The following is a 12,865-nucleotide window of genomic DNA, read 5'->3' as shown; positions in this document are numbered from 1 at the left end:
CTAGTTTATGAGCCCCGCTGAAGTGGGCGTGGCATTAACAGTCCGAATAAACTGCCTCTGCTAAGCTCAGTATACTTTATTTGAGTGTTACAGACAATATTGAGCAAAAATAAATAAACAATGAGATTTAAAATAAAAAAGATTAAATTAATTCAACAAATAAAATTGTAGAAAACAATTGCTCTCTCTGCGTGTGCGTATTTTCACCAATAGGATGAATAAATCTTGTTTACTACGACGGTATGAACCCCAAAATAAACAGATTTGGTCATTTAATTAATGGAAATGAATGGATTAAAAGAAGCTAAACTCACTACATAATGATGCATATTTATAAAAAGTCTGAATTTATGAATAAATGCAATGCACGCAAGACGATTAGCAAACAATTTCTGAAATGCATGTTTTCTGAATGGTCTCAATGACCAGGGCTATGCTATGCTAACAGTGTAGCTCTGCTCCATCAACACTCCAAATAAAGAAATCCAAGTTATTTGTTTATACACATTTAGAAACATAGATTTTCAGTTATCCAACTAATGTAAATAAATGAATACTTAATGTAGTTGTTTTCTAATGGATTATTTTCATTAGGCTGTATATGTTTACTTTATAGTCAACTAAATTTAAAATAAAATTCTGATTGTTTGTTCTTTTTACTTCAAGATATTTATCTGACAGCTATGTGCAGATAAATATACAGATCGTGTGATATTATGAAATATGACAGTTATTGATTAAACAACTCACAACAGCTACAACATCAGAATACTGTTTACATGATATTATGGTAATGAAAATCCATCAATGTTATATGTATGCAATAGATGTAGCTCTTTAAAAGATGGCACTCATCATCCTGATTTTACTTTAGCTGACTTTAACTCTGTTAAATAAACTTTGAATTTGTTATAGCTTCACTTTTTATTTTCTGATCTATCGTTTGGGTATTAAACATTTAAGGGAATAACAACTGCTTGAATACACAGGTTTTTTTTCTCTGACAAGTTATGATTATCCCAGTTAATTAAATGGTTGTTTAAACTTGTGAATACACCACAATTCACATTCAAGTTGTTTTTTCCTTTTATTTTTATTACATTATTTCTGCTGAGACGAGCTGTTTCAAGTCCCATCACGAAAACCTACCAACCAACGTGGCAGACACAAATACAGAGCGGTTTTCAAGAACACAGGAAAAAGAGAACAAGTGTGTCATCAAATCCTTAATTCTACTTTTAGCATTTTTGAACCAAACAGGAAAATAATGGGAAAAAAAACAAAAACATCAACAAAACAAACATGACAGTGAAAGAAAACTGATGAAATGTAAATGTGTCTGATGTGAGCAATCGTTCATGGACTTCAAGGTTCAGCAACTCCTGTTCTTTGAGCTTTATAAGCTATTTTTTTGTCACCTGTTTTATGTTGCAGTTAATTATTTGAATACTCATTTTACTGAAGAAGTTTATTCAAGTCACAGTTTACCATTAATAACCAAACATGCTTAGAAAAACAACAAAGGCATATTCTGGATTTAAAAAATAAAATGCTGTTCTAAAGATCCTGCAGGGAAAAGAAAAAGAAGTTTTTGAGGCTGTTCAGTTTTCAAGATTCATCCACTTGTGCACTGAACTCTTTAGAGTGGCCTCATTCTGTTGTAATATATAAAAGGAGAAGTTGTGATAGTAAGTAAGAGCTTCACAAGACATCATTTATATTGAACTGAATTTAAACGGTACGATAACATGATGCAAAATGTTATAGTTTGTGCCGTCACAACATTGATTAAAGTGACAATTTGAAGATGAATGCACATTTACAACCTCTTTAATTTGACACAGTTATGAATCAACACTCTACCAGTTTGTAAATCCTTAAACTCTCTGGCCATTTAGTATCCGATATATAACCAGTTCAATTAAACAACAAGAGGGGTTTTAAGGGGTTATCGGAGGTGGTAAGTCACCCAGATCCAGACGCATCTGATTTTCATGATCAATCTATTTAGTGAACCACGACCTAAACTCATTAAATATAATATCTGCTGTGTGATATAGCGCCTCTGAAAGAAAACTACTTTGATTAGTTTGAAATTAGATTGATCGGTAATAATCAACTGGCTCAAGCTACAATGAATGTGAATATTTTCTATGAGATTCAACGAAATCTCTTTGTTAGTAAGATGATTGTGATGGGTATTTCATACCGTAAATATTTATATTTCATCATTTCGTGACATTTTCTGGACAAAACCATTAATTGAGAATCCAATTGACTGATTAAACAGTTGTTAGTTGCAGCAATAGTGGTCTATAATAGGGAATAAGCAGAAGAATGATGGAGACCGCAAAGGAAGCGTAAAACAGAAACAAACAAGGCGGCCTGCAGCGAAAAATTAAATCATCCATCACCAATTATCTATTTTTGGGAACACGCAACGGTATCCAATCACGTAAACGTCAATCAGACAGGAAGACGCAACAGGAAGGATATATTTTTCACGTGTAGTCAGTCAATACGGCCTCCAGTTTAAAAAGACAGCGTTTCCAATAAGCCTCAACCCTGGTAGTTTATTGCCACAATAACTTCATAATGTTTTTTTGTGTATGGAGCTATTTCCTTTCACGCAGAAATAATCAGGTTAAATGGACTAAATTACCGTTTTGTAGCGTCACATCTGCAGCAGAGAAGGACTTCCGACTTTTTAAAGTTTGTAAAGGACAGCAACTATATTCTAACCCTGAAACTAATGAAAACATGGAGAACAAAGACAGCATCGATCAGGGCCAATCATAATCGTTTTTTTTTTTTGCGCCTTCTTACCGACTTCACAAGTCACCTCATCCCCCCCCCTCCAAACGCAGTGCTTCAAAAGATATAAACATTTGTACAATCTTTAGAAAAGAATTCACATTGAATGTGCTGTCATCTGGAAACAGTTTGTTCCACAACCGACACCTCTCTTGATCAGGTTCTTCTCTCTTCCATCTCTCTCTCTCTCTCTCTCGCTCTCTCTCCTCAGTAAAACCTCTTGTTCCTCTCCTGTCTCTTCTGGAAAACTACAGCTCCCACCACCGCGCAAACTACGATTCCCAGCAGGGCGCAGAGCAGAAGCAGGAAGACCTTCCAGCCGGTGAGCGGCGTGCCTCGGAAGTTTCCAGTGGGATCGTCGATGTTGTCTATGAAGGAAGAAGAGAGTCCATGTTTATTTCCATGTTCAATTTCAGAATTGCTGCTCGTCTGATTGATGGACGATTATTTTAAATTAGTCCCAGAAAGATGTTTTTGATATGAGTGTAATAAACGAAGGAGCAAAAACATGATGATAAAACGAATAGCTATTATTTACATGTGTTAAATTTGCTTCTTGTCGTTTCTTTGACTGACTTTTAATATTGTTATTTCCTTGTTCATGTGCTGTGTTTTAAAAAGGGATAGTGCAGATGTTTCTACAGTAGATGGAGTTTGGAGAAACAGACAGGATATATTGGACTAATACTGGAGCTCTTATCTATGCAGACTTCATTGACAAAGAAAGTAATTTAACCTCTGACGGCTCAAGATCAAGAATTTAGGGAACTCTCGTCTACCTTTAGGGGACTTGAGGAGGCTGACGCTGGGCTCGATCTTGGTCCAGTCCAGGTTCTCCTCCTCTGGAGTGTGTTCTACCATCAGCTGGTAGAGCTTCATCGAGATGATGTCATGGTTATCTGGAAAATGAAATATACAAGTTTAAACAATCATCAAATCTGTAATAATCTGTTACGTAATACTTTAAATATGTAAAAAGCTATGAGGTGAGGGGGTAGCTTTTTGAGAAACTTCTGAAATTAAAGTCATAAATTGACGAGAACAACTCTGAAATTAAAAACAGTATGTTATGTTTTTTCGCAATAGGCCCAACTCACAGGAATGTCTCTTCAAGGTCTGGGTGAGTATGATAATACGGATAATTCTGGGGTAAAATCACTACTAAGTCAGACTTTTTTCAGTGAAAAATCGGTTAAACCTCATGACAATTTTTTGGGGAAAACTAGTGAATATTATGTTTCTTTCCTTTATTTTTTTGCGCAGCTTTCCAGCTCCAAACTTACCAGACAGATCTCCTGTAGCTGCTGAGGCGCCAAAGAAATATCCGGTAGGCAGACGAACACCTCCGATGTCGATGCACTCCTTCCATTCATTCTTGTCCTCCACATCAATCATCACCTGCAGGACATAGGCTGGATGTAAGTGATGCAGCGCAACAAGTGACTGAAAGCTACAAAAATAGAAGAAAATGCTAATTCTTGTGTTGAAAAAGTCTTTACATCCAGACAAAAACATATCATTAATTATTTACAGGGAGAAGAGAAACCCTTTTAGCTTAACTGGTGCAAGTTGGTGGTTTTATTAACACTATGTCACACTCTACTCATGTGTATCTAATTGAACTAAATGAAGAGAAGCTGCATAGAATCCCTGACTGAAGACTTTCTCTACATACAGTGAGTCGTCCTTTGGAGTAGCGGATGGCGAGGTACGTGTCGTGCTCCCTGTTCCTGATCTCGGCCGAGCAGCCTCCCAGCTCCGACGAGCGGCCGTCTTTGCCGTGGTCGTAGTTCACCGAGCCGTTGTTCACCATGGCCGAGATGAACGGGAAGGAACGCTGGTCGACAGGAAGGAAAGAATCAACAAATATATCTGAATACCAAACACAAAAAAGGCCTTATATGAATTCTTGAATTAAGATGATGGATAAATGAATACAGGAAAATAATATATAAGAAGCCAACGTGATCTGTTCAGGATATATACACACACACACACACACACACACACACACACACACACACACACACACACACACACACACACACACACACACACACACACACACACACACACACACACACACACACACATAAAAGGCTACCTTCACACTGCAGGCATGTTTTGGCATATCTGATGTTTTGGACGTCTGATCATATTTATTATGTACAAAAACTCTGACATAAATACATTTTTAACTGATATCAATATCACTGCATGTTCTAATTTACCAAAAAAGATATGTTTTTTTTATACATACACTTTAAATTAACCAAACTGCACGATTTGTTAAATTTAAGTCGCACTGTTCCGCATCTTTGACGAACTTTGACTTGTGCATTTTAAAGTAAATCTGATCAGGATCTGTTTTAGCAATGCATGAACATTTAGACCAATAAGCAGTCAGAATTACTCCCATGAGAGAAGAGCATGAATGTGATACTTTCAGCTGCAATGTGAAAGTAGCATAATTCACAAGACACGTTCTGGTGAGAAACAAACTCCTTAAAGACATTAAACAGTGTTTTTACAGCAAGGCTACTGTCAGAGAGTCTTAATGCTCAATAACGTCTGTGATTAAAGTTGCTTTTTGTTGCTTTAGAGACAAACACGTGAAAATATGGCAAATTAATTCTTGTGGATTTGCAAATGTTAACATGCTTAAAACGTTTAAACAACATGGCAATTTAAGGTGAAGGTAAAAAAAAAATAAACAGCATGCTGACGATCAAAACCTGAGCAGACCACTCACATCCGTCGCATCATCGTTAGAGTAAGTATCTATAAAAACGGCCAGCCCGTGGAACAGAGCATTGTTGGAAAACACGGGCCCTGCAAAGAAACAAGCCGGTCAATCGCCTCGAGCCGCACGCACACAAACACACACACAGACACTTACATCCATCCCATGGAGGTCATTGCGGAAGGTATCCACAAACAAAGCCAGGCCAACAAACTGATCTTGGTTTCCAAACACAGGGCCTAGGATGGAGGCAGAGATGAGGCGAGACATGAGCGGACGACAACAGACACTTTTCTGTGGTCAGCGGGGGGGAGACACAAACATCTGGACATGATCAAAAAAAAAAAGAAATGCCTCCTGATGGAGTGAGCATGATGAGCGTTCATTTACACTTTCACTTACTGAAGGGTAAGTCAGAATAAATGGGAGAAGAGGACTAGAGCTGGGTTGGTTTACAGATTTAACAGATTTGATTATGCAAACTAGCTGAACCAGCATTTCTCATTATGGAAAGTTCTGGTAAATGAACTGGAAACCTGTGCAGACGGCTTAACAACGCTAAATCTAGCTAGTATCACATTACTTATAAGCTAAATAAATACATGATTACCATATTATAATGTTTGTTTATAAAGAACGGTCTGGTTAACACACATTTTCATCCTGGTAAAGAGGGAAAAAACGCTCTGGCTTGTTTGTGTTTTCTTTGAACCAATCACGATCGTCTTGGGTGGCGCTAAGCACAAGATGCAGTGCAAAATAGATATGTGGAGAAAGCATAAGAGGAGGAGAATGTTGTGTCCAATGGCAGGCTTATACCCACACCTACATCCAGTGAGTCAGACTATTAACAGACTAACAGAGCCACTGGTGTCTGACAGGGCTTGTGCAATTTACTGCCGAGCCGAGGAGGGGAACAAGAGGGGAATCAAATTTCAGTTGAGGTTAGAGGAGGCGAACATTGTGTTTGTTTGCTAGAAAGTTCATGTGTCTTTTGGGGTGAAGAGACAAGACGTTGCAAGAGTTAAAGCCAAAAGACATCATCACAGAACGGCGTCAAATCAGTCGACCCCGCAACACGGTCCTATTTCCAGCCAAAGAAAACTAAAACCGCACCAATAATGGCATTATTTTGGATTTAAGTCTACTTATTAAGGGTTTATTGGCGGTTGGCAAACCATCTAAGAGACACATTGCTGCCACCAAGTGTTTCTATGGGAGCGGCTGCTGAGGAAAGTAGGACACCTAGTGGTAGAATACGGAACAGTCCGGTGTTTGGCTTAAAGGTCTAGTGTGTAGGATTTGACGACATCTAGCGGTCTATCTGAAACTTCTCCCGTGTGCCAAGCGTGTAGAAGAACTACGGTGGCCGATGGGGAAAAAAAACCAAATGGCTTTCTGTAGAGTCAGTGTTTGGTTTGTCCGTTGTGGGCTACTGTAGAAACACGGCGGACTCCCTATGTAGATATAAACGGCTCATTCTAAGTTAACGAAAACATAACGATTCTTATTTCTAGGTGATTATAAACTAAAGAAAACATACTAATTATTATTATATTACATTTCTGCCAATAGATCCCTCTCAATTCTTCACACTGTTCCTTTCATATCAAACCGGTTTGAAACTTAACACCGGCCCAACCAGAACAAACACACACTGTTGTAGCGTTCTCATCTTTACCTCTGTAGACTTTTCATAATTCACATCCATGCAGGTGAGTAAAGAGAAAGCAGTCCCACCACATTAAGGTTTTAGTACTTCAGTAGCTCTGAGTAAATATATAATACATGGTTTGGACTTTGTTCTAGAAGTTTTGTGGCTGTTCTTACTTTGATCTAACAGAAAGCAGCCTCTTTGTTTTAAGATACGCTTTGCCGTGACATCAATTATGATTTCAGTCAATATGCTTCTTGAAGTTACTTATTGTGGTGCAGTTGCAGGAGGAGCAATCTTATTCGTTCTTTTTTTTAATATTGCAAGGGTAAGAAAAAAAAAAGGCTGGGTACTGGGTAGGTGAGCAGCTGCAGGTCACGGGTGAGAATTGCATTTTGGGTAAATCCAAACTTCACCATATTGCAGCAAGAAGGACGATCGTGAAATGAAGTGAGATCAAGCCGGGTGAGTTTAACTCAGCAGTAAAGAAAAAAGAAACATTACCAGGATGCAGTTTGTCCTTTGTGTACCAGAGAGCGATGCCGTCGCCGTTGAGATTCTTCTTTCCTGACCCATGAACTTTGAACTGCACATGCATCTCCCAGTCCTTCAGGTAACACGGCTGTAGACCAGAAACAGAGAGAAAGTTTTGACTATTGTTAGCAGCATCCTGAGATAAGCAAAGTGTTTCACAGACGTTTTAAGGAGGGATAGACAATCAAAACCACCTGAAGAACTTCCTTAGTTACATCGGCCATTTTTAAAGAGGTTTCTCTGAGTATTTTATTTTATATTCCAAATGCAAATCAACAGAAAGGACACAGATTGAAAATAATGAGCAAATGTCAGGTATAAAAAAGGTACACATTTAATTACTGGGTTACATATTCCACCAAAAGTAGGATATATCAAAATGTGACTAAATTTAGGTTTAAAAAGTGAATCAGGCAGAAGTGTGCATGGCTATAAATGAACCCGATGGAGAACATGTTCTCTAGACCCAAAGCTGAAAAAGCATGGGTTGGGTAAGTAAATACATCCGAGTCAGACCGGGGATAGGAGCCATGTTTGTAGTCTTTCCTCACCACAGTGTTCCAGATGGATCCCTGTTTGCTCCTCTCATCTGAAGTGAGTCGGACGTAGGAGCTCGTCACCAGCGTGCTTCCCCAGAAGTCCCACTGACTGCTGGGGCTGTTGCCGACACCTGAGAGACAAACACGTGAAAGGAAGAGACGCAGTCAGACAGTTTTGTGACTGAGAGAAGAGAAAGCAGTGTTTTTTATTTTTTTTATTCCAGAAATGTCATCAAGTTGTTTTTGTTTGTTGAACAGATCCGGTCTACAGGACGGCCCTCCTTCACAGTGTGTGTGTGTGTGTGAAATCGTTTGTTTCAGCTGGCACGCCTTGTGAAACATGTACAACATGGCGGTTACTCAACAGCTGCTGTGCAAACATGTGGTCCACCAAGAAGCTCTCAACCTTTACAATGTGTAGGAATGCACCACACAAAACACACGGAAAGGAGTTTATCTGCACATCAATCTTTAGCCAAATGCCTTTGTCATTTACAAATACCCAAAATGCACTATCTACGCACAGAAATGAAAGAGAACATTGATTCATTTATCCTCTTTTTTAAAGCATTTAATAGGTGTGGGATTTCCGTGATATAACTGTATGTATGAGGTTGCTGTCAGATGTGTCTCTATTTGTGTTATTTTTTCTTACTCAACTTGGTTTTATGAGAATAGCTCTGGCAATGATAGGTTGCATAACGCTAGGGTGATGATTACTTGTTTCTTAATAAGTAGTGATGTTGACCTTTTAAATGAAATGCTACCAGGGTCTCATGTATGTATGTATTAAGAGTTTCATCTCCCTGTAGTATATACATGACTTTTACGACTGATTCATTACTTCACATAGAATAAGCAGATTGTAAAAATCTAATTTGGTCACAGAACTATTTGTAAAGCTTTGCTATGAGTTGCTTTCGTTCAAGAATGGACACAGTTAAGTTCCTGACACCTTTTCTTTTGAAATGGAAATGTCCAGACTTCACAGTGACCAAGCACAAAAGCAAAGCAATGAAACCTCGGTTACTTATTTGTAAATACATTTTATGCCTCTGCAAAAAGCAAGCGGTTAGTGCCTTAACTCAATGTTCAAGAACAGAGGACGATAAGATGGCCCTTAAAACGCTCTGTATTATTACATTATTAATATGTTATTATTACATCATTACTACTCTGAAGATGCTGCTTTGTTCCAGCTCTAGATAATGTGTCAGTAACCTCCTCTCTTATCTCATTTTCTTTGCTGTGTTGTGAGTCTGATCTGCAGATGCTGAATTAAACTTACAGAAAGACAAGACCCGACTTGGTGTGCTTCACTGAACAGAATCAGCCACCACACCTTCCCCTGCCCTTTTAAAGGACACGTACTGATCAAACTCATCCGGATCCTGAGGGCGTGGTGAGGGAGCTTTGAAAATTTTGTCAACAGATATTAAGACTCAAAATTAATTCTTGCCGTGTGCGCCTCAACCTCAATAACTGGTTTTCCGGTTCCAGCCACCTGCAGCAAACTGTTGGATTGATACAGTGATAAACTTGCTTTGCATGTTCTGCGACTTTCGCAGCTGCTTCAGTTTCCTCTTCAGAGGAATTTGTTACAAATAACTTTCAGCTTAAAGTGACCACAAACGAGGGCTGCCTTGTGGAGCGGATGTTCACAAATTTACTAATGAAAGGGCCACACCAGTAGCATCTCAACTACCCTGAGCCTACCACACCCCGATACCTCAAACATCATTGTATTCATATTAGTTTGTTGCACTTATTGTATTCATATTAGTTTGTTTCGGTACTTTTGCTCTGGTTTATGCTTTTAGATGCTTGTTTAAGAAACGAGATGCACTTATGACTTCTGGTGACTAGTAGTTCTCTTGAATACCTATGTTGAATACACTTCCTGTAAGTCGCTTTGGATAAAAGCGTCTGCTAGATGACTGTAATGTAATGTAATGTAATCTATATATAATATTATTATATTAATATATAGCATAATATTTGGATGACTATCTTATTTACATTTCTAAAACAAGACAACATGGTGTGCGAAATGGTTGGTTTTTAAGTTTGCGTCACTAAATAAACTGAAACATGCAAAAATCGAGCATTTGTTATACAATCTATAAGTATTATTTGTTATATTTTGTGCATATGCAGCAGTTAACTGCTTTTGAACTGATGGTTAGATGCTGCATTCATTGTCTCAGTACCTCTACTGTGGGCCAATGACAATAAATTAAATGTAATCTAATCAAAAAATCTCTTGTATGGAATACAAGCAAAGAATAACATTTTTTTTACTGTATGTAAAATGGGTCCAACAAGGCTGGAATGTTGGAAGTAGGAAGTTTTGTCCTACAGATGCTTTGTTTCCAGCGAAACAATGTCTCTTTCTTTGTATTTATACACCCTGATACCTCAAACAAGTCATAAGAAGTATAAAAAGTGTATCATGTATTTTACATCATGGTCATTTAATTAAATTAATCCCAAAACTATTATGGACCCCTGGCAGAGTGTCACGGCTTCAAAATAGATTTAGGATTCATTTAATAAATAAGTGTATATATTTTTCACAAAGGCTTCATAGTTCAACATATAATATTTAAATATTTAAATATAGAATAATACATAAATATAAAAGCCACTACAGGTTTCTACCACAGCCTCACACTTACTTTGATTTGTATTTAATGTGCTTAGATGTTTGAAAAGAATACAGGGGGACATATACAATATATATATATATATATATATATATATATATATATATATATATATATATATATATATGTATATATATGTGTATATATATATATATTATATATATGTATTGTATATATTGTATATATATATATATATATATATATATATATGTATATGTGTATGTATATGTGTATATATATATATGTACATGTGTATGTATATATATGTATTGTATGTATATGTGTATATACACATATATATATATATATATGTATATGTAACATATGTGTATATATGTGTATATATGTATGTATTGTATATGTGTATGTGTATATATTGTATATGTATATATATGTATTGTATATGTGTATATATGTGTATTGTATGTATATATATATATATATATATGATATATGTATATATATATATGTTTTATATATATATATATATGTATATATACATATACATTATACATATATATATATATATGTAGTGAGGAGCAGTGAGGAGCATATATGTATGCTCCTCCTGCTCCTCACTCCTCCTCATGCTCCTCCTCCTCCTCCTGCTCCTCCTCCTGCTCCTCCTCACTCCTCCTCACTGCTCCTCCTGCTCCTCTTACCCTGGTATATATGTATATGTATATGTGTGTATATGTGTATATATGTGTATGTATTGTATATGTGTATATATGTATATATTGTATTGTATATGTATGTGTATATATGTATTGTATATATATATATATATATGTATATATATATGTATATGTATATATATATATATGTATATATTATATATGTATATATGTATATATATATATATATGCTTATATATATATATATATATTGTATATATTGTATATGTGTATCCTCCTCTTACCCTGGTAGGGCTTCATCAACAAAATGCAATATATATATATATATATATATATATATATGTATATATATATATATATATGTATGTATATGTACATGTGTTTATGTATGTATTGTATATGTATATGTGTATATATGTATGTATATGTGTATATATATATATATGTATATATTGTATATGTACATGTGTATATGTGTATATGTATGTATATGTGTATATATATGTATTGTATATATGTATATATTGTATATATGTGTATATATGTATATATTGTATATGTGTATGTATATATATATATGTGTATATATATATGTGTATATATATGTATGTGTATATATGTATGTATTGTATATGTATATATATATGTGTATATATTGTATATGTACATGTGTATATATGTACATGTGTATATATGTATATGTGTATATATTGTATATGTGTATCCTCCTCTCACCCTGGTAGGGCTTCATCAACGATATATATGTATATATATGTATATGTGTATGTATATGTATATGTATATATTGTATATATATATCACTGTTACCCTGGTAGGGCTTCATCAACGAGTGCTCCCTCTTCAGATGCTCCGTGTTTCCGTCCGTGATGTCGCAGAGAACCAGGCCGACCAGCGTGAAGCCCACAAACAATCCAAAGTTTAACATTTTGTTTCGGTTCAAACAGCCTCGGACAGAAACTCTGGAAACAAATTTCCTCCTCGAAACTCCATAAATCGAGTCGGTCCTTCCTCTATTATCCTCCGGTGAGAAACAAGACAAGTCCGGCGTTTGTGGCCGCACTTCTTAACACTTCTTAATATATTTGGCTTACGTAATTCTAAAATCATACATATATAAATACCAACATATAACCAGTGAAATAAATCTGATTTGTTTTATGTATTTTAAGTGAAATGAAACGATGGAACCGTTCAGCTGCGTGTGTTTCCGCACGGAAGACGTTAGTAGACGGTGAAGATTTTACCAGCCAATCAGA

At 36.2% G+C, this 12,865-nt stretch overlaps 1 protein-coding gene across 1 annotated transcript; it reads right to left on the bottom strand.

The window, feature by feature from the left end:
* Nucleotides 1-1,074: 1,074 nt before the first annotated feature.
* lman2 (lectin, mannose-binding 2) lies at nucleotides 1,075-12,625 on the bottom strand. Its single transcript, XM_054597268.1, has 8 exons — nucleotides 12,417-12,625; nucleotides 8,297-8,415; nucleotides 7,716-7,833; nucleotides 5,714-5,796; nucleotides 4,490-4,651; nucleotides 4,098-4,212; nucleotides 3,594-3,713; nucleotides 1,075-3,182 (listed from the first exon to the last, which is right to left on the bottom strand). The coding sequence occupies exons 1-8, from the start codon at nucleotides 12,532-12,534 to the stop codon at nucleotides 3,022-3,024; spliced, it is 996 nt and encodes a 331-aa protein (XP_054453243.1). The 5' UTR covers nucleotides 12,535-12,625; the 3' UTR covers nucleotides 1,075-3,021.
* Between the last annotated feature and the right edge of the window lie 240 nt (nucleotides 12,626-12,865).

Source organism: Anoplopoma fimbria, chromosome 4 (genome assembly GCF_027596085.1).
Source record: "Anoplopoma fimbria isolate UVic2021 breed Golden Eagle Sablefish chromosome 4, Afim_UVic_2022, whole genome shotgun sequence".
In the NCBI taxonomy this organism is placed as follows: domain Eukaryota; kingdom Metazoa; phylum Chordata; class Actinopteri; order Perciformes; family Anoplopomatidae; genus Anoplopoma; species Anoplopoma fimbria.
Note: the sequence above shows the minus strand (reverse complement) of the source record. Positions and strands in the feature narration are given on the sequence as shown.